Source organism: Panthera leo, chromosome A1 (assembly GCF_018350215.1).
Source record: "Panthera leo isolate Ple1 chromosome A1, P.leo_Ple1_pat1.1, whole genome shotgun sequence".
Lineage (NCBI taxonomy): Eukaryota > Metazoa > Chordata > Mammalia > Carnivora > Felidae > Panthera > Panthera leo.
This window is the reverse complement of record NC_056679.1, coordinates 172183914-172209050: the sequence shown is the minus strand read 5'-3', so window position 1 is coordinate 172209050 and position 25137 is coordinate 172183914. Positions and strand designations below refer to the sequence as shown.

The 25137-nt window shown below is 44.3% G+C and overlaps 1 protein-coding gene across 2 annotated transcripts in view; it reads left to right on the top strand.

Moving 5' to 3' along the window:
• MCC (MCC regulator of WNT signaling pathway) overlaps positions 1 to 25137 on the top strand; it is a 275749-nt gene that overhangs the window by 206431 nt on the left and 44181 nt on the right. For both annotated transcript variants that reach the window (XM_042945311.1, XM_042945322.1), the window contains 4 exons: positions 16477 to 16623; positions 17567 to 17656; positions 18758 to 18906; positions 23303 to 23443. In XM_042945311.1, coding sequence (XP_042801245.1) covers positions 16477 to 16623; positions 17567 to 17656; positions 18758 to 18906; positions 23303 to 23443 — 527 coding nt within the window. The remainder of the gene's footprint in view (positions 1 to 16476; positions 16624 to 17566; positions 17657 to 18757; positions 18907 to 23302; positions 23444 to 25137) is intronic.

Below are 25137 nucleotides of genomic sequence, written 5' to 3'. Positions count from 1 at the left end.
AAGTATCTTCTCCAACTCTGGAGGTTAGTGCTAAGAACAGCGTACTGTGGTGGTACTATGTAGTACTATGTACCTGGGGTCACAGCCTGACCTGCCAAGTCACCATGAACCTTTAGCAAGTTACCTAACCTCTCTGAGCCTCAGTTTACTCTGCCATGAAGTGGGAATAAGAATAGTATCCAATGTAGTATCCAAAATTAGTTAATACTCATAAAGCACTTAGACAATCTTAATTCTTTTTTCTTAATTTTTTAAAATATTTTCTACTTATTTTTGAGACAGAGAAACAGCATACAAGCGGGAGAGGGGCTGAGAGAGAGGGAGATACAGAATCCCAAGCAGGCTCCAGGCTCTGAGCTGTCAGCACAGAGCCGCCCGACACAGGGGCCCGAACCCACAAACTGTGAGATCCTGACCTGAGCCAAAGTCAGACGTTTAACCGACTGAGCCACCCAGGTGCCCCAGATAACCTTAATTCTGATCACACTTAATACCTTTGAAGGTTTGCAGTTAATATGATTTTATATAATTTATAGTTCCGTTACATCCAAATCATAAAATGTTGAGGAGCCTTGTGTCTCTTCGTCAACGGGAAATGTCCTCAGAAATTTGTATACCTACCCACAATTAACTTCTCTATTTCAAAATAATCGTGGGTCTCATAGAATTTGCCAGCTGTGTTAGAATGCCAGTTTGCTAGACTTTAAATGCTGGATGACTTCCACCCACCACCACCCAATATATTTCATTTCCCTGAGGAGGAATCTGTCTTTTGTGGTTCGTTTTCTTCTGTTCCTGCCTGATGTGTCGCTCTTTGGAATGATTAAGGTACAGTTTCGTTTGCATCTCTGTGATGCCACATAGCACATGGCTTGTTTGCCTTGGCTGTCTTTAGAGCAGGTCTGAATCCACAGTTCATCAAAGTTGCCTGAAAAGCAAGTGGGGCCACGTTTCTTTTCACTGCTCACATTCATCGTGTAGAATTTGAACTGACCAGATCGATAGGACTGGTGCTTGCCCCCTGCCTGTAATTAAACAAAGTGCTCTCAGTTGGTTTTCTAGGCCTGATTCAAGATTTAATTAAATTAGAGCTTTAATGTCAGTTAACAGATTGGGCTACTTGGCAGAGCAGTAACTAAGGAACAACAGACAGACAATTTTTATTATTGGGCCCAGCTCATTATTAAATGAGATAATCATTTATGTCTGCATGCTCAATAATATAACCACTCATTTCCTCACACTTTAAGAAGTGGGCTTAATTTAGGCAAGGTAGAATTAATTTCTCTAGAAAGGAAGCTCTTTGCTCTTCATTCATTTTTTCATTTCATAAACATGATAGGCCATCTTGTCCGTGTTGGGCAGAGAGGTTATAGTGACAAATAGGACAGAGTCCTTGGCTTGAAGGGTCTTGGAGAGACAGGCAAGCCCACAGATTGTCACAATGGTGTATCTCATGTTGTAGGGAGGGATGAACACAGAGGGCACCCTGGCAGTCCAAAGGAGCGTCATTGGACAGTAGGTCCAGCCTCACCACACTATTTGCATCTTTTACCTAATTTGATGTAGCAAAAATCATTAGTGCTTTCCTCAGATAGTTGGGTAAAGCAAATTGGATATGACCATGGGCTCATGAATCTGTATCCCGTTGAGTCATAGACTTAAATCAAAATCAGGCCATACAGTTCCTTCTGAGATTTGGTACAAATTCTTCGGAAAGTTCTACAAATTCATGGCATAAAGTGGTGGTAGGAGTGTTTCTTCTGTGTACCCCATGCCCCACCTGGGTATTTCCAGCGTGTCTGGAAGTGAATTTCATCAACCTCTCCTGAGCTTCCTTCATCCTTGGGGTTTGACTTCACGTTTGAGTCTCTGGTTATCACCACAGTAAATTCAAGAGACTAGAAGACACACTGTTTTGAACTAAGTAAAAGTGACGCTAATCTCAGGTTTCTCCCCCTCTACTTTCCCTCAAAATGTCTTAAAAACCCTTAGTGTTAGTTAACTGACTTGGCTGGGCAGGGGAAGGGCAGTATTTCCACTAGTGCTAAGAAGATACAAGTGTGTGTCTTTTCCAAACCAATTACTCTTGATTCCTAAATGTAGTGTTGCATTTGTGAAGGGATTTCATTGTCTTGTGTTCATAGGGCCCATGTAATACAAATGGAATCAGTTCAGCTAAAGTCTTTTAAAATATAAATGGGGTCTCAACTTCAGATTTTTTAATGGCTGCCACTTGGCTCCTTGGCCAGGAAAAAAGATGAGTAAATTTCTAGAATGCTGCAATGCCCATATCCTTCCCCCTTACCTCATCCCTCCTAAAGAAAGTAGCCTCAACTTCCTAGTCATATAGCCTTTGGGGAGGAGGGGAGGGGACAGCTGGGAAAGGAGGACCACAGGTAAAAAGAAATTTCCTTCACACATTGTACTCTCTGTGGACCATGAACTCTAAAGCTTTTCAAAGTAATAATCCTGTCATATATTACTTTGGGCCACTTTTTTTAAACTTATGATTATAGTTTTATTATAGCAAAAATCAGAACGAGCCAAAATAAAGATGCCACAGGTCTGGAAGGGGTCCATATGCAGAAGTTCCTGTTGTCTTCCCTAAGTAGAATCCTGGACGGTGTTACTTCCTTTTCAGACAATACTCACAGTATTGCCAACCAGGGAAGTTCACCCGAGCTTCAGTATCCAATGTTTTTATTGAGGTTTCATGATGTAGGTGTGATTGCTTGAAATATTGGCCATGTGGCTGACCTCAATTCCCAGCTGCTTCTGCTTCAGGGAGATGAGGCTGATATCCCTCAGGCTACTTTTAAGTTTGTGCTAATGACACACATGATGGAGGTGCACTGTGTCTGCCACTGTCATTATCCTAAAGTTCCAGGAGGTTGTGAGGGTCCAGGGCTGTTCTTCTCAGCCGGGTGTGCATGTGTCCCATGAACTCGCCAACTGGGGCCATTTACAGAGCATCATCTTCTATGACCACCAGGTCCTCCCCTAGAGCCATTAGCTCTAAATCCATTGGTGCCAGCTTCTGAACACTGAACTGGTTCTAAACACTAGATCCGTCTTCAGTATTCACCTGTGTTATCTCCAAGGGCACTTGTCCATCAGTGGTCATGCTTAAAGAAGTTGGAAAGAAGAATCCGTATTAAGCCAAAGAGCCTGTTAGAATAATTACCTTATAGGTTGACTGTGTATTTTATTACATACTTTTGTCTACTAATTAATCCATTTGCAATGCATATTTACTAGTAGGCTGCCCACCTCTACCAGGAAATGAGATTTATAGTATCATACGGATGTGTCTAGAGCACTGTCTGTCCCTGAAGCAGCCATTCACTTTGTCTGAATGGTCTCCTGTTATATGCTAATTCAGTATCTCTTTGATATTTTTAACTAAAAATCAGTAACAGTGGAATATTTCTGGAAGTGAAATTGTTGTGACCTTATGTAGGTTAAATAAAGATTCATCTCCGATTTGCCTTATTTGGCTTTAAGCCCCATCTGAGCTCTTTCCGCTCTGCCTCCCCCTCCATGTTGCTTTTCTTGACCACAGTGTCTGTATATGGAAAGTGCAACGCTGCAAAATGGTACTTTATATTTACTATGAATTTATATATGCATAAACTTACATTGGCTACGTGTGCATGTATTTAAGATAGACCGGAACAATATAAACCAATCTCATAATAGTTATGGCAAGAAGGGGAAGCAAGCACCTAGGAGTGTAGGTCAAAGGGTACTCAAACTTTTCTACGATGTTCTAATTTTATTTTTTAAATGAATGTGTTCTTTTGTATAACTTTTAATAGGTGGAAATATATACATAGAAATAGAATGAGGGGTGCCTGGGTGACTCAGTTGGGTTAAGTGTCTAACTCTTGATTTCAGCTCAGGTCATGATCTCATAGTTCATGAGTTTGATCCCTATGTTGGGCTCTGTACTAACAGTGCAGAGCTTGCTTGAGATTTTGTCTCTTTCTCTCTGTCTCTCTCTCTCTCTCTCTCTCTGTCCCTCCGCTGCTTATGTGCTTGCTCGCTCTCTAAATAAATAAATAAATAAATAGGCGGAAAAAAAAGAAATAGAAGGAAAGCTAATGTGCCAAAATATTAATAGAGGCTGAATCTAGGCAGTGAAACATTAGGCATATTTTTCTTGTTTATACTTTTCCTTAATTTTCAAATTAAGAAAAAGGAAGGATTATGGACAGTGATCTGTGTCTCCCAGCTTTAGCAAGTAGTAGTCAGACACAAATAGTCTTCTCTTTTGTCCTCAATGGAATTTTGTTCATATCTTATTCCATTTCTTCTTAGGACTTTCTTTATATGAGAAAGAGATTGCTAGTATTAGCTAAGCGGTTTGGAGAGAGAGAGAGAGACAGAGAGAGAAAGAGAGAGAGAAAGAAAGAGAGAAAGAGAGAGAGAGACATAAAGAGAGACAGAAGGAGAGAGAGAAAGAGAGAGAATGAGAAAGGCCACCTGTTTTAACACCCCCAGCCCTGATCTGGCCATGAGGAAGGGAGCTGAGAGGAGTGTGGTCTGGCCCAGTGCTCTCCTTCCAACCCCTATTTTGGGGTCTCAGGTGGCTCTTTCTTTTGTATGACTGATATATTAGGATAAGGGTAGGTCATACAGCAGTTACAAATTAACCCCCCAAATTTCAGTGGCATGGCATACCAAAAAAGCTGATTTCCTGCTTGCACTGAATGTCCAGTGCATATTTGGGGATGAGCACATAGCACTGTTCCAGAGACCCAGGCTGATGGCACCCGTCGTCTACAACATCTCTGCACTTACGTGTTTCCGCCCACAGCCAGTTGGCCAGAACTGGACAGATGCTCCATTTAACCACAGAGGGCCTGAGAAATGTGAAAGTGCATGTGGATATTTGTTGAGCAGTAAATGTTCCTAACCAGCTGGCATGTTTGCTTTGAGCGTTATACCAGACAGACTTGGACGTGAATCAGGGTGCCAGAGAAATAGGCCGTTTGACCCTCCAACTTGTGGTGGCTCTCCGTGTATATGTCAGAGTCACTGGGAAGCTCTTTAGAAGGATATGTGCTCAGGCCCTTCCATGAGCCACTGAATCAAAGGATGGGGTGCTGGACCCTGGCACACTTCCTCATCTTGATCCCAGCAAGTGCTCGGGGACAGGAAAGAGAACGAAGTGTCCTTCAGTCACCCAGTGGATGTGGGCCAAGACCCTCTCAAAGCATCTTTACCTCTCTTCCTGCAGGGTGAGTGAAAAAGAGAACCTCAGCTTTTCAGGCACCTTCTCCTCACACCTGGCCTGTTCCTCCTGGGGCCCACAGTGTGGCAGTGATGAGCCTGGTGTCTGAGGGGGAAGCCACTGGCTGTAAAGAGCTTGACCTGCTCCATTCACTCAGGAGGGTCACTGGAGCTAGAGGAGGGAGGTTGGAGAGGGATGTGATTGTCATGGAACCAGGCAAGACATGGGCACCCTGGGGCTCCGAAGGCAAGGAGGCATCACCTAGCAGAGTGACAACTTTTTGTGCTCATCCAGGAAAGGATTACAAGGTACCACTTACCAATGCAATCTTTTTTTTTTTTTTAATGCAATCTTGATAGCTTATTTTTTAAAAACCTGTTAACATTGATACCATTAACATTCTCTGAATGTTTTCAGAGTAAACATACCCCTCTTGGACTAAAAACAGATACCTCTGAAGGCAAAGCAGGATTTAAAACTGAAATTCAAAGACAAAACATACTTTGAGCATTTACTTGTGATGGACGATGATTTATGCATGTCTTGTTTAATCTGCACCAGAATTCTACAAGATAGGTACTAGTGTTATACCCTTCTTAGAGATGAGAAAACCAACGCCCACAGAAGTTTGATAATCTTGTCCTCGTCTACACTGACATAAATTCTTAGCACCGAAACTTGGGCTCTCCTAGCCTTAATATGTGATGCAGTTTTTCTTGTCCTATTGTTCAAATGCTTTTCCTGGGTCCTCTTCCCCCTTTTCCTCATCCTATCTCCTGCTTCTACACAGATCAGAAATTAATAAACCATCCTTTGTGACAGTAACAGGGACACCAGATTCCTTAGGCTTCTATAGATCAATCTTGCTAGCATGCTAAGACAACACTAAATGAAGGCAAAATGAGTTTGTTTCACAGAGAAGAAGTTAATGGTGGGTGTATTTATCTTGATTTGAGCCCAACAAAGCATTATTGGTAAAGCCTATCGCCCCTCCTTTCTGTGGCTTGAGGAAGTGTGAAGTGGGATCCAAGATCGAGAATTCTCAGAACTATGATTCTTTTCATGTCTTCTTTAAAAACAGTTCCACTTACTCTAAAAACACTTCATGCACATTTGTGCCATGGAAATTGTGAGGTAACTTTTTTAGTTGTGGGCACCAGTGTTTACTTACCATTTCTCCAACCCCGACCCCTAAATCCCAGGTCAGGCTGTTTAAAGGCGAACTCTTGGCTATAAGCGAAATAGCTGACTCCCTTTTTTTGGAATGCTGGTAAGAAATTAAGATGGCAGCCAAAACTCTGCCCCTTTCCCTGATGGAGCCATTTTGATAATCCGGTCTAGGTTCTTTGGTGGGCTGTGGAACACAAAGAAAACCATGCACCTATCAAATCTTCAGAGAATGGAAATGCTGTCGGGTTTGTTTTCCTTCTTCTGTCTTGTGGTCCCCTTCCTCTTGTGTTTCAGCCTACACAGAATTGCCATGACCCGTAAAATACAACTTTCCTGAAACACTGTGGAAATGAGATTAATAGGAACAAATGTGTGTCTTTTCTGTAAGTAAATTCGGATTCCTCATTTGTTTAAAGACTCCAAGAAAAGACTTCTAAAATCTCCAGTAAGAGAGTGATTCTCAGGGCGCCTGAGTGGCTCAGTCAGTCGAGCTTCCGACTTCAGCTCAGGTCATGATCTCATGGTTCATGGGTTCGAGCCCCGCGTCGGGCTCTGTGCTGACAGCTCAGAGCCTGGAGTCGGGCTCTGTGCTGACAGCTCAGAGCCTGGAGCCTGCTTGGAATTTTGTGCCTCCCCCTCTCTCTGTCCCTCTCCCGCTCGCACTGTCTGTCTGTCTCTCTCTCTCTCTCTCTCTCTCTCTCTCTCTCTCTCTCTCAAAAATAAACCAACATTTAAGAAGAAAAAAAAAAAAAAAGAAGAGAGTGATTCTCTGCAGAATACCCACAAATCTGGACTTGGAGGAGGCTGCTCTCTGAGAAGCACATGGGACCAACTGCCTGAAGCTTGTTAAGTAGAGCTTCTGCGGCCCAGCGTTTCTGCCCTTCTGCAGAGTAGATCCTCTCCTCTCAACGAGCTCTATTACACAGTGAAATTATGAATTACACCCTAATTGCCTGAAATTACAACCACCCAGCCAGTACTGCTGCACATCATAAGTGGAATAGACTCCTCCTTCTCTGGGTGATGATGGTGCTTCTAATCCTGCTCAGGACTCCCAGGCCACCTTTCATTCCTGCCTGTCACTTGTCTGTGGACCACATTCACAGATGACTTCATCAACAGATGCAGTGGCCTTGTCTTTGTTCCTACAGCTGTCCTGGGAGATCAAAGTGTCCAGCAGCTGACCCATCTTACACTTGGCCTAGCGTCACTTTTTCAGGGGACTTCCCCTCACTTTGGAAACCCTCCCCTGTGCCCGCCCCACTGGATGTTTGCCTTTGTCAGCTCCAGCACCAGATTCTTCATCACCAGCATCTCGCTGTCTGGCCACCATAATCTCTTAGGCTCCTGATCTCTCATCTTGGTATTTACCTTCTTGCATTTGTTTGCTTTCATTTGGCCTGCAAGGGAAGAGAGATAAGCTAATTACATTCGTCTGTTAAAGACACACTCACTGATCTGTGAAAAGTTCCTTGCTGAATTTATTTATTCCTTTTATATCCCATTTCATTTCCCCATTTTGTGTATGTTTTTATACACAGTGTTTTGTGTATTGCTTTTAACTTACATAAATGTTGTGCTGTAGACTTCTTTCCCCCGCTCAGCACTCTGGGTCTGTCCATATTGCTGCACATCCATCCGGCCTTGTGTGCTGACGGCTGCCTTGTGTTCTGTAGAGTCACCTGCCACATGGACTGTACCTGACAGCCAGACTTCACTACCACAGACATCGTTGCAGTGCCTGTACCCTTGTATCCTTCAGGCCTGGGTGGGAAGTTCTCTGCAGTACATGTCCAGAAGTTAGGGTGCGGAGTCCTGGGTCTCCATATTCTTATTTTGACCAAGCCCCACAGCATGGCTTTGCAGAACGGCTTTCCAGTCCTTCCACTCATGGGCAGCTCAGGAGGGTTCCTCCTGCCCCTTCATCTTGCCATCTACTATGCTCACTGTGGTCTCTTTCATAGGGTTCGTTTTTAGGGTTCGGTTTTCTTGTTACTGAAAGCATATATCCTTAAAGAAGTTCTTTCAGGGGCCCCTGGGTGGCTCAGTGGGTTAAACATCTGACCTCAGCTCAGGTCATGATCTCACGGTTTGTGGGTCACTGCGTCGGGCTCTGTGCTGACAGCTGGGAGCCTGGAGCCTGCTTCAGATTCTGTGTCTCCCTCTCTCTCTCTGCCCCTCCCCCACGCATGCACACATGCTCTCTCTCTCCCTCTCTCTTTCTCTCTCTTTCAAAAATAAACATTAAAACAATTTTAAAGAAGTTCTTTCAATAAAGGTCTACACTGGGTAAATTCTTAATCTTTGAGCATGTCTTTGTTTTTGCCCTTGCTCTTGATGACGATTACATAGCTTCCTCTTGCTCCTGTAACAATTTACCACAAACCTAGTGGCTTCAAATAACATGGATTTCGTATTTTACAGTTCTGAGGGTCAGAAGTCTGAAGTGCATCTCACCCCCTAAGATCTGAATGTTGTCAGGGCTGCATTCCGTCTCAGGCTCTAGAGGATAAGCCGCTTCCTTGCCTTTTCCAGCTTCTAGAAGCAGCAGGCCTCGTGCGCCTTCATCCTGCTTCTCTTGCAGGCAGTGTATCCTTCCGGCTGCTGGGCCCACCAGATAATCAGGGATAATCTTCCCATCTCAAGATTCTCCCTGATCATGAGATTCTTAGTTATTCCTGCAAGTTCCCTTGGGCTGTGTAAAGTCACATATTCACAGCTTTCTAAGACTATGATGTGGACATCTTTGGAGGCCATTATTGGGCCTACCACAATAGTCTAGCTATGTTTTAAATTTTAGGATGACAGTTTCTAGTTTTTTAGGTTTTTTTTTCTTTCGCCTAAGTGGCTAGGCATCCCACCAGACAGCCTTAAGATTATCTCTTTATTCCTTTTCCCCCCTACGTTTGTACTACAGTGTTGCTACATATGCAATTTTGACTTCATCCTCACTTTCCAAGTAGCTCTAACTGTATAACAAACCACCCCAAACTTAAAGACCTAAAACAATGATTGATTACTATCTGCATGGTTCTGGGGAACCAAGGGGCTCCGGTTGACAGTTCTCACTTGGGCTCACATGTGATTGCAGTCAGATGGTGGCTAGGGCAGAGTCATCTTGGAGGCTCCCCTTACTCCTATGTCTGCGGGGCAAGGCTGGCTGTTGTCTGGGACCTGAAGCTCTGACTGTTGGTCAGAACACCTGCAAAGATCCTCTCCAGGTGGCCTGGGCTTCCTCATGGTGGAGTGGCCAGTGGCCTGTAAGGCCAGCATCCCAAGAGCGAGTGGGCAAGACTGATTATTCTTTTCTAATCGAGCCTCAGAAGTTGTGTGGTCTAGCTTCTACCACATTCTGGTCATTAGAAGCAGACCTTCGGGCCAGGCACAGGCAAGGGGAGGGGAATTGGACTCCACCCCTTGATGGAGGGAATATCAAAGAATTTGCAGATGTATCTGCAAATGGCCACACCTGGTTAGAACCTAATGTGATTCTTCAGTGTCTGGACTTAGGTCTGCCTCCATGTCTGGAAAACCCATCTATTTTCTTTTCAAATATTGCTTGTCTGTCATGACATTGCATGTCATGTTCTCTTCCTCTGGAACTTCTTTAAAAGTATGTTGGAGCCTCGGTGGCTATTTGTGGTATCAGTGACTAGTGCATATTTTGTATCTCTTCAGCTCCCTGTGCTGGGTTCTGAATTAATTTCTCTGTTCCAGGTCACTAATTCTGTTTTCAGTTTTATCCAGTCTAGACTTTAACCAGTACATTGATTTTATTTATTGGCTACATTTTCTCCTGGCTTTTTTTATCCACCTATTCTTGTTTGATATTTTCCTGATTTTGTTTCCTAATTTTATAAACTTTTTTTTGAGAGAGAGAGAGAGAGTGTGAGCGAGCATGAATGTGTGCGTGAGTGCTTGAGCAGGGGAGGGTCAGAGAGAGGGGGACAGAGGATCTGAAGTAGGCTCCATGCTGACAGCAGAGAGCCCAATGCAGGGCTTGAACTCACGAACCTGAGATCATGACCTGACCCAAAGTCAGGTGCTCAACTGACTGAGCCACCCAGGTGCCCCTGTTTCCTAATTTCTGTTTTTTATAGAAATTATTCCTTTCCTCTCTCGAAGGACCCTCAGCAGACTGATTGTGACATAGTTTGCCGTTTCCTTTATTTTCATTTCTTCTTGGGTGGCTTCATCTCTGCTTTAGATTGCTGCCTCTCTTGTGTCATTGTCTCTTCTCTGCAATCATCCCTCCATGTCCAGCAGCTTCTGGTCACGGGAGCCTTATGTCCCCCAGAGATAATGGGTGATTTACAAATAAGGTAAATCTCTGAGGCAGTGCCTGGCTGGCAAAATCCAGACCAGTGTTCACTCTTAATTTATAAGATTGGGGCCCTGCCATACACAGATACTGTAGATTTGGATTTAACACCTAAATGCGTCCTGGGTCTGGGATTTTGGCTTCTTACGGTTTACCCCTGGGCACAGTTCTGGGGCTTCTTTCTGGCTTCTCCAGCAACTCCCTTTGTGCTAGTGCACTGGTCACAGAACGGCGGAGCAGGAAAGTTCCAGGCTTATAGAGGAGGATCTGCTCAGACAGCCTGACAGGGGTGCCTCTCTGCCCCTCCTGGCCCCACATGCTATACCTTGTTCTCAATTCCCAGGGCTGCTGTGGCACCACCTCCCCCTAACCTCTGTAGTTTTATTTCCCACTTCATTTCTGGCACCTGGAGCTCTCACTGCCTTTCTTTTAACCTTGGCATTAAATTTCTTTCTCATTGTTGCTCTTTTATGCAGCATTTCTCTGCATTCTTAGTAGGAGGAATGCCTGTTTACTTTAGCTGAGGCTGTCATATGCTGGAAATTGTCATTTGTTCTGTATACAGACAGTCTTATTCCTGTTTTCAGCCTACTTTTCATTCTCGTCCTTCATAATACCTGCCAAGGCTGCGTCTAAGCCCTGCCAACCTTCTTGGGGGTAGACAGGCCGCCTTCCCTCGTGTATTTGATAGAATTTGGCGTTTCCACTCTGTTCCTTCCATCATTACTCTTCCTTCTACTTTACATGTACAGAATGTGCCCAAATCTTTCTGCTAATGCCCTAAGCATGTGCTTTTCACTGTTACGGTTTTAATCTGTTCTTTTTATTCTTCACTATTATTTCCATGAGGTCTCCAGAGTTTGAAGAGAACAATGCATTGACTCAGTCTACTGTATTGAATGAAAGAGCTCAGTGCATTCTCAGTGCTGACGTATTAGTTTGCAGGTGTTTTTTTTTTGTTTGTTTTTTTTTTTTTTTTTTTTTTGGTCCTCAGCTTCCTTTGTCATTTCTGATACCTGCTATTCCCTCCCTCACTCCTAGCAGAGGACTTTAACTCTTTTCTCTTAGAGAAACATCCCATCTGATGGGAGCTCTTCTGTTTCCCATCCTCCTCCTCTTATCTGCAAACTCCCTTTTCTTACTGCCTATCCTCACCTCTTTTCCATCCCAGAGCAAAAGCACCTTCTCGTCAGTCCTCCATTGATCAATTGCCTGTGTATGGGCTCTCCTCCCACCCCCATTGCTCTGCCTCTTCCCTGGGCAGCCTCATCTTCATGTAACATTCCTAAACTATATACCCAATTCTGCTCTCCTTCCCTTGGGTTCTATTTCTAATTGTTGACTGAATCACTTAGATACCCCCATGGTTTTCTCAGATTCAGCATGTCCAAAGCTAGCGTCTTTATTTCTCTTTGAAAAATCTGCTCCTTCTTATGTTTTTGCCATTGTGCTGAGTGGCACCCTGATTCACTAAATCACACCAGCCACCAATTTGTGTTGTGTGTGTGTGTGTGTGTGTGTGTGTGTGTTTAACTTCCTAGAATAGTTCTAGAACTGCACTGACCAATACAGTCATTACTGGCTACATCTATTTACATTTGAATTCAAATTGATTAAAATAGAATGCAGTTAAAAATTTAGTTCCTTGGGTCTAGTAGGCACATTGCAAGTTCTCAGAAGTCACATGTGGCCAGTGCAGCTATACAACATCAGCATTGGTACCAGAAGTTGTTGGGTAATGCTAGTCTAGGGTGTATTTTACCATTTTTGCTTCCATTGTGATGTTTGAACCTTATCTTTTTCTTGAACTGTCAGTACATCTCTTGACTTACCTCCTTTTTCTTGTTCATTTAGTTCATTCTCTTTTCTTTTTTAAAAAATGTTTGTTTTTGGGGCGCCTGAGTGGCTCAGTCGGTTAAGTGTCCGACTTTGGCTCAGGTCATGATCTCACAGTCCATGAGTTTGAGCCCCGTGTCAGGCTCTGTGCTGACAGCTGAGAGCCTGGAGCCTGCTTCAGATTCTGTGTCTCTCTCTCTCTGCCCCTCCCCTGCTCATGCTCTGTCTCCCTCTGTCTCAAAAATAAAACATTAAAAAAATTTTTTTTAAATGCTTGTTTATTCTGAGAGAGCGAGAATGTGCATGCTTGCGAGCAGGAGGGAGGCAGAGAGAGAGAGAGGGAGAGAAAGAATCCCAAGCTGGCTCCACACTCAGTGCAGAGCCAGATGTAGGTTTCTATCTCATGACCTCGAGATCACGTCCTGAGCCCATATCAAGAGTCAGACTTTTACTGACTGAGCCACCCAGGTGCCCCTCATTCTCTTTTCTAATCAAATGATTTTTATAAGCCCCTTTACTCTCTGTGGGAGTCAGAGTATAAATGAGAAATGCAGGGTTCTGGCATTTTAATGTCAGTTCCTTATTTGAACCTTTCACAGTCCTCTCCACCCCACCCCACCCAACCCCATTCCACCCTGCCCCCATTGCCTTTTCCTTTTTATTTGCTTGTTGAACAACTACTTGACCTTTTTTTTTTTTTTTTTAAGTTTATTTATTTTGAGAGAGACAGCTCAAGTGGGGAAGGGGCAGAGAGAGAGGGAGAGAGAGAAACCCAAGCAGGCTCCTTGCTACCTTCGCAGAGCCTGATGTGGGGCTTGAACTCACAAAACTGCAAGATCCTGACCTGAGCCCAAACCAAGAGTGGGATGCTCAATTGACTGAGCCACCCAGATGCCATGGTACTGGGGGTTTAGAACTTGGCCTTTTTGGGGGGGGGGGGGGGGGTGGGGGATACATGACACAATCTCCTATAGTGGGTGAGAATAGGAATGAGGACAGAGCTGTGTCTCTCCCTTCTCCCAAGCCTCATCTGTGCTGAATCAGCAAATTGATTGTAGCCTTCATTTCTGTGCATTTATTCATTTAAATTAATTAAGCCCTACCCCCCCTCCCCCAAATCAAGAAAAGAGAGAAGGCTGTTTAATCCAACTGGCTGTCTATCTTCATAACAAGCTCACTTTTCTCCCTTCAGCTGGATTTTTTTTCACTGCCTAACAATTATCATTAAATGATAAAGCATAGACCAAAAATAAACATGTTTATCATTCTGTGCTTTTCAAAGACATTCTCTAGGTCTAAAACTTTTTCAAGGAAAATGGATATTTAGATTTAGAAATGTTTTTAAGCATGCATGCCTGTGCGCAAACAAGCCATGGAAACGCAGTAAAAAAAGAACATTTTCTGTTATTTTTCAGTACCATCTAAATTTTCCACAGTGGACATGTTTCACTTTAGTGATTAGAAGAAGAAACGTTTTTTTAATAACATGGGCAGGTTTTTTTAATGTTTATTTTTGAAAGAAAGAGGACATGCACATACACGCATGCACAGAGGGGAGGGGCAGAGAAGCAGGGAGACCAGAGGATCCAAGGTGTGGCAGCAGAGCCCAACTCAGGGCTCAAACTCACAAACCATGATATCATGACCTGAGCTGAAGTTGGACGCTTAACTGACTGAGCCACCCAGGTGCCCCAATAACCTAGGTAGTTTTAATGAAGTTCTTATAAATTTGCCCAAGGAAATTAATATATATTTATAAATAAATTTATATGTTTGTGTGTGTGTGTGTGCGCGCGCGCGCGCGTGTGTGTATGGCTTATTTATTTAAAGCGAGAAGGTGAGAGAGGAAGGAGCAGAGAGAGGAGAGAGACCAAGCAGGCTCCACGCTCAGCGCAGAGCCCGATGTGGGGCTCGATTCCAACAAACGTGGGATCGTGACCTAAGCCAAAATCAAGAGTCAGAGGCTTAACCAACTGAGCTACCCACGTACGCCTTACATATATATTTTAAAAGTAAGATGAGGTGGGCCAATTGGCATTCTGGGAACAGACCATTGATTGCTTTGTGAATGATTCAGATACTCTTTAGATTTTGGAGTGGTGTTAACATTGTTCGTTATTAAGGCCCTCATCAGACTTACACAGCAATAAGTAATTGAAATCCATGGTCTCCACCAGGGAGTTTTCCCAGATGACAGGAAGCCAGTTTGATGGGAAAGTGGGCCCTCTCCCTTTGCCATGCAGCATAAAGAGGCCTCCACGCTATGCCTCTTCTTGATTTGTTGGGGACCAGTCTAGAATGAGCCCTGTCATCTTTCCCCAGCAATACCATTTGGCTTTAACAAGCATATGTTTTTCTAGTCTTTAAACTATTTTGAGGTCAGCTCTGTGTCTGGTGTACTGTGAGGACGACCCACATTTCCATCAACCCACAGTTACTGGAAGCTTCAGCAAAGCATTAGGCACTTTGTAGCTGTTACCCTATTGAATGCAATTTGCTCCGAGGGAATTTTCCAATTTTGGCTTCTAATATGTTGATGAATTATTGAAATTTCAATTACTTTTGGTTCCCAATTTAGCAGGATGGAGACATCCAAGATATTTAATATAAAAAGCTTTCCAGTCGCTTTTAGAAAAGGGTTTTGGTGTCAGGGATGTGGCTGAGGTGCTGTGTGGCCCTGGGAGTCCCTTAAGACTCAGGGTGTGAGCCCCAACTGGGGCATCTGCAGGTCCTGGGAGCCTAGTAGATATGCAGATTCCACCTACTAACTCAGAATCCCTGGGGGTGGGGCCCTGTACTCTGTGTTTAACAAGCCTCCCTGACATTCTGGTGCACTGACAAGTTTGAAAAGCACTGCCTCAGATGTGCCAGTGATGATTCTTCCCAGCAGGACCTGGTGCCCATTTGGAAGGTCCCTCGGGTGCCATAGTCCGTTTGCCCTTCAAGGTAGACACTGTACCCGATGATAAAGCTGTGATCCAGGTCATCAGGAAGACCAATTTCAAACAATTACCTTCACTTACTTGGAACACTTCTCACTTTGGAAATCGCTGAGCCATAGTCCTAGAGAAGGGAGTTTGGACATTTAAATTCTGTGCAGGTAAATGTGTGTTCTAAATTCAACTCAAAGGGCCCCGTGTTTCTCTTTTATACAGAAAGACTGTTGACACACTCCACTGTTCCCAGGATAAGCCCTTCTTGACGTCTCTTGGGGAAAAGCTCAGGTGCATCTGTGTCTTCCCCTTAGCCTCCCCTCCGTGCCAGTGCATGCAGCTCTTCAGGCCTAGGGTGTCACCCAGATGCCTGTGCTCCTGTGCATGCTCTTCTCCCAGCTACACTTCAGCTCACCCATAGCACCACGAGAGCCAGCCCCTACTCTTGTCCGTTACAACCAGGTCACCTCAAAGACTCTGTCCCAGCACCACCCCCTCCTTCCCTGTCGACTTCAGATGGAGACACATTCTTCCTCTTTTTTGCTTCCTACAGCACCTTAGGTGGATATCTATAACATTAATGTGCACTTGCATTGAAATTATTTGTTCTCTCATGTTCGAGTTCCATGAGAGTGGCGATTTCATCCCAGGTTCTCTATCTGCAGTGCCATTCAGGCGTTCAGGCCCATGAGGTTCAAGGAATAAACATTCCTTAAAGATGGTCCTTGCAGCTCTGTTGGAACCTTCCAGAGCCTTAAAAACCATTTTTACATCATACTTGTGAAGAACAGATGATGGCCAGCCAGTGGCAGGTCTAGTTAAGAATACGGCAAATTTTTACGTGGACTTAACCAAGTTAGCTTTTCAGTGAAGCTGATCTCTTAACGTAAATGAAAACTCAGCCATCCACCCATCTGGCTATTTTGCTCTTTGGCCAGGGAAACTACAGACTGTGTCTAAAGGCATTATTATTTCAGGTTCGAGAGCTTCAAACGCGACTACAGAGCGTTCAGGCCACAGGGCCCGCCAGCCCTGGCCGCCTCACTTCCGCCAACCGCCCAGTTAACCCCAGCACCGGGGAGTTGAGCACGAGCAGCAGCAGCAATGACATTCCGATCGCCAAGGTGAGCTCCAGGAGCGGGTGGGAGCACCACCTCTTTTATCTGGAAGCACCAGCCCCTCCCAAGCATGGCCACTGTGCAGGCAAGTGATTAGTGCACAAGGCTGCAGGAGCTCTTCCCTAGCATCTCACACAGGCCTCCTATGCTGGGGCTGCAGGGAGAGATAACCCGCTAGTAGTTTTAAGTCTCTCTCAGCTGTGACCTGGATGTCAATTCTCATTAATCAACGAGCAGGAGCAGGTCATGGCTGTCAACTTGTTGTGGAAAGTAAGATGTTTTGTCAGGTTCTACAGTAGAAGGGGTGGATGGATAGTTGCTCTTGAGGACTGGGATTCAGCCCAGGAGGGGACCCTGAGTAATAAATCAATGATCTCCCTTCTCATAGGACCAACAGCCCTGCCTGCAGACAGATAGGCTCTGCTGGGCACGCCATGTCAGTTAGAGAGGCAGCCTCATGCCTGCTTATATGTTGAGTCTGCCCCAGAGGGACTGGTCAGATGACACATATTCTCTTCCCTGGTAATCTACCAGTCTCCACAAGAAGGTTAGTTCTCAATCATCAAGTTGAATAAGTTGGGTCAAACCAGTGTTTCTCAACCAGCAGTGATTTTGTCCCTTCAATGGGTATTTGGCAATGTCCGGAGACCCTTCTGATGGTCACAACTAGAGTACTAGTGGCATCTTGTGGCTAGAGGCCAGTGATGCTGCTAACCGTCCTATGGCGCACAGAATTCTACAGCAAAGAATATCCAACCCCAAATGTCGCTAGTGCTAAGGTTGGAAAACCCTGGGTTAAGCAGATGGTAGAAAAATTGGATGAGTAATTTTTAAGAAATTCATTGATCAGTTTAGTTGCCATGGCTAAACAAGAGCCCTGTAAAACACAGTCTCAACAGTGTATCTAGAGAGTGATATGTCATTTTTCGATAATTTTTTGTTTTTCAAGATTGCTGAGAGGGTGAAGCTATCGAAGACCAGGTCCGAGTCTTCATCATCTGATCGACCAGTCCTGGGATCAGAAATCAGTAGCATAGGGGTGAGTGTTCACAAGAAGCAAGGCAAGAAAGTGCCCAGTAGAGCTGCACAGGCCGCAGCTCGTAGATGACAGAACTTCCCAAGTTCACCTCCCATAAACCAGTTAATTATAATAATAAATCCTACCCCATTTCCTTCCAGAGGATCAGATTAAAATGTAGAGTGGTTTCTTCATCAGGGAATTACTCATTCGGCTTTAAGGGAATTTTTCTTTTTCTCTACTTGAAACCTTTCAGAAAGAAATGATTTAGGTCTCATTACTGGTGATGTAGATGAAAGTCTTGAAGTACCTGCTGTATATCACCCTGCTACCCCAGAGACCAAGTAGGTCAGGAAGCTCTAAAAGAATTTTACCTTTTGCACATGCCTCTTAAAAGGGAACGTGCTCTCCAGTGAAGATGAGTGCTGCCTTTGAAGTGTAGCCTGATGCCAGGAAAGACTGGAACCTTCCCGCTTAGCTATCAGGGTTTTCATCTGGAGAGCCTACAAACCCCTTGGGCCCATAACAGCTGATGGATGGTGAAAAGGGAGTAGTTGGAGTTCCCTAAGGATTTTTTTTTAAGATGGGGGGTGAGGCTGAGAGAGCCAACTATCTGATCCCCAGCGGTGGGGGAAAGCCTGAATAGTATTTTTTTTTAAGGCCCTAAACTTAGAATTTTGCGCTGAGAACAATTGCATGCATCCAGATTTGGTGCAGAAGCCAAACTGAAAATAAAGGAACCGGCTGCTCTGTTGGGCTGCAGCAACCAGAGACGAGGACCTGGAGGGACAGGGAGCTCAGGAAGGGGAAAGGAGTCCAGACTCTGTTCAATATCCCCAAATTTAGGAACTGTAAAGTAGCACGCTGCCCCAGGCCTGCCACCCAGCAGTATATGCCTGGAGGATACAGCTGTATTTTGATTCTGTTTATGTACTGTTTTCACAGTAGTTAGCTTATTATCACAGAATCGTATCATACAAACCGAGAAAGATCGGGGTAACCATCTCCTGGTGCCTGGTTGTCAAGGGATATCAGCTTTAAATTCTCTTGCATGCAAAGCATGCCTGAGGACTGGTCCCCCAAGCAACGTGTCTAGAGGAGGATTCGTGCTCACCTATACAGGTATCCAGCAGTGTGGCGGAACACCTGGCCCACTCTCTTCAGGACTGCTCCAACATCCAGGAGATCTTCCAAACACTCTACTCACATGGATCTGCCATCTCGGAAAGCAAAATTAGAGAGTTTGAGGTGGAAACAGAGCGGTTGAATAGGTAAGGAGAAATCCTATATATTGGAGTGGTTGCTTTGGGGCAGGGGCGGGGGGTGTGGAACGGCCCTCCTTTCCCTTTCAAAAATCAATTCAAGTTGGCTTATGAGTTGTGACACAGAGAGATGCTCTCAGGCTCGTGGGCGGGGAGTTCCACCTTCTTGTGCATTGCAGGAGTGCTTACAGCAGCTGGGGCTGGCTTCAAGGGCGTTGTGTGACCTGCGTTTTCAAATGTGCAAACCTCATGTTTGGGAAGACCCCACTCTTGGCTTTACTGCTCTAGTGTTACCACTTTAAAGTCTTAATAATTGATGAACCAGGGCCCCACCTTTTTATTGAGCACCGGCCCTTGCAAATGATGTAGCCAGTCCTGGGAGCAGTTGTATAGAATGACGAGTGGGTCAGAATTACAAGATGGCTACTTAGCATGTAGGCCGGTGCTGCCAGGAACCACAGAGAGAAACTCTGGAATGTTGAGTCAGCATCCTAGGGGCGCCTGGAACAACCAGGAACTAGCAAAGGCGGTCTGATGGAGGCATTCTGGGATTGACCAGGCATGCTGGTTTAACCCTCCCTGCTTCTCTTGGAAGGCTGCCTAATTTTATTTATGCTTTTTGCAGGGTACACAACCCTCAGTCCTTACATTCTATCCTACTTAGGCCTACTGAGAATAATTTTCTAAGTAGGTCACATTGTCCTACTTAGAAATTTTTGCCAGTTTTATGGATTCTTCTCAAATCTCACAACAGAGGTAGTTAAAGTTTGCACTCAAGCCTCTCGGCAAAGATTGGCTGGTAGGTCATCCTAGCAATGAGAGTTGCTGAAAAAGCAAAGGAGAAGGACCAGGGCCAAACCGTGGTAAACCACCCTGGCTCAGAATGAGTCCCGCAGGGACAGAGTGCACTGCTAAATCATAGCCAAGTATGGCATGGCTGCCTTGACCTACCAGTCTTCAGTGGGAGACGGTAGTTAGAATTTGAAAGGCTTGTGAACTGACCAGGAAGAAATGTGGATGCCAGTCCCCGTCCACCATTGCTTAATGCCATTCCCCTTGTGTCTGGCAAACCTAAATAAATTGAATTATCATATTAGCATTCCCTGATTTGAAGCTGTTTAATACAGTGCTTGAGGACTAAGGAAATACGGCAATCTAGGTTATTTCAAATCTGGAAATTAAATGGTTTCCTTATTAAATCCAAAATACTTAAGAGTGACAATCCCGATGATTACCTTGTAGCAGTAAAGAAGCCGCCATCTCAGTACCACTGCCAGGGAGTGCTTAAGAACTGAATCAGATATGCCCTTTGCAGTTTAATGAAGTCAGATGCCTTCAGGGACCCTCTGTTGAGTGAGGATCTCCTCTCCACAGATTCTGGGATTTAACAAGCCTGCTTTGTGGTTGAACTTGGGGGAGGTTCCTTTCTCCTCAGTTCTGTTTACCTAGGAGACACCAAAGGAAGGGGAAATATTTGGTGCTTGTAGCTCACGTTATTACAGTGTTTAACAGTTTACAAAGGGTTCTCACAAACAGCCACTTAATCTTCAACTTGGGAGGGAAGAATAGTCTCATTTTGCAAATAAGAAAACAAAGGCTTCGGTGTTGAGTGACTTGCCTTGAGTCCAGAGCTGTTAAATAGCCTAGCTGGAATCCTCCCCCTGCCCTTGGACTTCCCCTCCAGTGTCCTGTCTATGACCGTAGCTATAGCGAGAATACGGGAATAATCTTAGAAATGATCTATCAGTGTATCCTCATGTTAAACTACCTGTGTCACAGTTGGAGGCCCTCTTACACGTCCAAAAATGAGAGCTGTAGCTTTGTGATAGTGTGTGGGTTGGGAGGTCATACTTCCTCAGAAGTATGTCCTTACTTAACAAATCTGTTTTAAGCACCTCCTCCATGCTAAGCTATTTGTCATGCAGGGGAAAGTAAAAGAGATAAGGTGTCCACTCTCATGGAGTTTGTATTCTGTTAGGGAAGCTATATAAGAAGCAAACAAATGAGATCATAAGAAAACTCCCAGTAAATAGGGCACTGTGATAGAGTAAGAGGGGAGGGGGTTGATTTTAGATAGGTAGCCAGGGAAGGCATCTCTGAAGATGGGGCTGTAAGTTGAGAGTTTAAGGGAAAAGGGAAGCAGCCATATGACAAACTAAGAGTCTTACAAACCAACTTAACAATCTTATGGCCAAAAAGAAGGTTGACATGAAGTAGGAGCTGTTCGAAGGCCAATGGAACTGAAATGGGGTGGATGAAAGAAGGAGTCACATGTAATAAGGTGGCAGAGTCGGCAGGGCTTGGTGGGATGTGGATTTTGAGGCCATGGACCAAGTCTGCTCTTTATTCTAAGTATCAATGGAAGTCATTAAAGAGTTTTAAGTAATAGAACAGACCTGATTTAGATTTTGAAAGATGACTCAGGTGTGAAGAATGGAAGGGGGTGGGGGCAAGAGTGGAAGCAGAGCAATGATTGCAGTGGCCCAGTGTGGCCAAAGTGGAGATGATGCGAAGCAATGGGGGTCAGTGTGTTTGGTGGTATAGAATCAATGGAAACTGTAGTTGTAGTAGATCTGGATGTAAGAGGAAGGGATGGTCTCAAAGAAGATTCTCATGTGTCTCACCTGTATCGTTGAGAAAGATGGTGGTGGCATTTACTGAATGGAGAAGATGAGGGAGGGCAAGGTTTGGGGGAAATAAGTCTCATTTGGTAATATTAAATTTGAGGTGCTGGTGTGGCACCCAAATGGAAGTATCAGGAAACAGCTGGAGATGTGAGGCTGGCACTCAGAAGAGAGGTCTGGGCTAGAGAAATTTAGGAGCCATAGGAACATAAATGCCTGTTAAAGTCATGAACTGGATAAAATTACCCTGGGGTAGGGATGGGAACTGATGCAGAAGGGCACCCTGGACTGAGTCCTGAGGGAATGCCAACCCTCACAGATTACATAGAGAATAAGGAGCCAGCAAAGAAGACGGAAGAAATGTCCTTTAAGGCAGGAAGAAAACCAGTAGAGACCTGTCATGACCTAAGTGAGAGACAACATTTTCAGAAGGAAGGAGTAGCCTATTAAGTGGGGTTGCCTGAGAAGGGCCCTGAGATGTGATTGGTCGCATGTAGGTCTGTGAGCTGGCTAAAAGAGTTTCGTCTAATTGGTGGGGTCCAAATGTACATTGGAGCAAGGTGGAGTGTAAAGGAAAGTGGGGACTGTCTCAAGAAGTCTTAATCTCAACAAGAACAGAAAAGTATGTTCTTGTAGCACCTTACACTGACTTGACCTTGGAGTTGCCAAAGTCTCACAGTGGTCTTAATTATACACTCACCAGCCATCTCCAATGTTGGTGAGTGTGTCCACATTCTTTTCTTAAGATATGTGGTCCTAAGATTGATCCACAAAGTAAATGGCTTCCAAGCCTGTTACTTTTTCAAGAGTCACTTGCATTTTGTAAAAGGCGAAAGATTTATGCGATCTGAAGAGAAACCAGAGCATTGAGTCACTTGCATTTTGTATGTGTGAAACCCTGTGTCTTGAAGACTTGGTGGTCAGAGTACTATAAATGGGTGTGTCGATGGGAAATGAATCATTGCATCCAGAGCCTCCGTCCTAGGACAGAAAACAGAGAAGCTGAATGCTTATGTTTTCTGACGTTGCCATTAACTCATTTGTTCTGAATTTATAGTTCTGGTTCCTATAAAGTGTAAAGTTCCTGCTGCTTGCCCTACAGGTAGTTAACAGTTGCAGGAGTGTCCAAAGTGGAAGGAGCTTTGGACATAATCCATGGTTCCTGGTCCACTGCCCATTCAGAGACCCTTAGGGAGAGTTTCGTACTCACTCCCTGATTCATCTTTTGCTTCTGCCCTGAGTGGTGAACAGTACAGGATCTGAGGTCAAACTTCTTGACTCAAATCCCAGGGCAATGTCCTTAACCCCTCTGTGACTCTACTTCCTCCTCTGAGAATGGGGATAATAGTACTTAAGTCAGAGGGCCATTAGAGGGTCACTGAGCAGGGGTTTAATAAATAGTAGCTATTACTGTGGCACTGATATTTTGTTTGTCCCTGTGGAGGGTGGTTTATTGAAGGGCCTGAGGTCACACGGTTGGCTTCTTTCCTTGGTGTATGCTCAGAGCCTCCCACCATACATGGCACATGGTATGTTGATGGCTGAGTAGGAAATAATCAGGGGACTTCCATGTATTTCTAATTCACACAGAATTAAGTGATTCTTGTGCTCAGAGTTGCTTTCTTTAAATACTTCATGTCAGGTCCGTTTGCTAAAACCTCTGACAAGCTCACATCCTAATGCACGTGTCTGGCCTGGGTCTACAGGAGATGACTCAAATACTGGCAAATGAATTATAATCCCAGCGTGAAATCGTGAAAGAGATTTTTCTTCCTTTGTAGCCGCATTGAACACCTCAAATCCCAAAATGACCTCCTGACCATAACCCTGGAAGAATGCAAGAGCAACGCTGAGCGCATGAGTATGCTGGTGGGGAAGTATGAATCCAACGCCACGGCGCTGAGGCTGGCCCTGCAGTACAGGTGGGGAAGTGAGGCTGCATGAAGGTGGTGGGGGGCATTTCAACTCAGAAATGCATTTACAGTAACCCGCATAAAAGTAGAAAACAGGCTTTTAGAACATATACAGGGGGTTGGGCCAGCAAATACTAATGTGATATGTATGGAAAATCCATTAGCACTCTTGTGGCAATTAAGAAAATAAGAGAAATGAGCATGGTGTTAGAAAACCATTCTGTTAGCATGTTCAACTTAAATATTATTCCGTCCAAGTAATATCACTGAAAATACTTATTTTTGCATTTATATATTCATTTGTTGCTCTTTCCAGTCTTTATTCATGTTTGTGTGTATTTTACATTGTTAAAACCTAGGATATTCTGTTTCTTCGATCTATGGTAGTTCTGTAATGCTGGCCAATAGTCTGCATGCATTTTGAATGACTGTATCCCTACATCAAGCTTACATATTTTATTTACTCATTTCTCTAAAATACGTTTAGATTTTTGTAGGCTTTGGATATTGAAAATAATTTAATACAGATAATATCTTCCTTCTTTTGAATATTTTCCTTGGGATAAAATCCCCGAAGCAGGAATTATAGGTCAAAGTATATGAATATTTTCATAGTTCTTTAGGCATGCTCCCAGACAAACAAGTCATTTTAAGTGAATACAATTCATTCATCAACGAGCAAGGGGTATATGAATGTACCACTTCTTTTCAGCCTCATCAGCTTTGGAATTAACTATTTTTAAGAAGATTGTTTTTTTAAGATTATTTTGGGTGGGGAGAAAGAGAGAGAGGGAGAGGGAGGGGGAGGGGGAGAGGGGGAGGGGGGGGGGAGAGGGGAAATATCCCAAGCAGGCTCCACACTGTCAGTGCAAAGCCCAATGTGGGACTCAAACTCACAAACTGTGTGCTCATGACCTGAGCTGAAACCAAGAGTTGGACACAACCAACTGAGCTCCCAGGTGCCCCAGAATTTATTTATTTTTAAATTACTATTTGTTTACTAACTACAAAGCTATGCATTAGTGTTTTCAGAGGTTATTTTATTAGTGGCACCACTTAGGCATATTTGCCAAGATCCCAGAGTAGTGACTACCCTACTCTTAGCATCCTCTGAAAAGATCAGTATGTTTCAAGAAGCTTTGTTTCTTCAAAAAACAAAATCAAACCAAATCATAGGAGACCACAGCTAAAACACAATCATGCTAGTTTACAGACACACCAAAGCAAACAGACAATCCACCTACGATAACTTTTGAAAGAGGCTGTTCTGTGACAACAGTCTGCCTTTGATCTGTGTGGATAAAGCAGTGTCACCATGTCTCTAACCTGAAAGATGGACTGCCCTTGAAAGGAGGGGCTACCGGCACCCGGAGCTAGTGATGGCTCCTGATCTCTTAGGGAAGGAAGATGAGAGTAGAGAAAATCGAAAAACAGATGGTCTGATGACTAAATGTTGAATAAAGCAACATTTCCCCTGCTTAGCTTAGAGAAGCTAATCAGTTATTTGCTTAGCAGGGAGATTTCTGCACTGCAGGCATCTTATCCAGGACTACTCAGGCATTACTCAGGACTACTTGTCAGGACTACCCAGGAGCACAAGCTCCACCTCCTGTGCAGGTCCACGTGGGTCACGGGTGGCAGTGTGGAAAGGGTCACTCTTAGAACCTATACCTGGTGTGTTCACTGATGATCAGCAAAAGAAG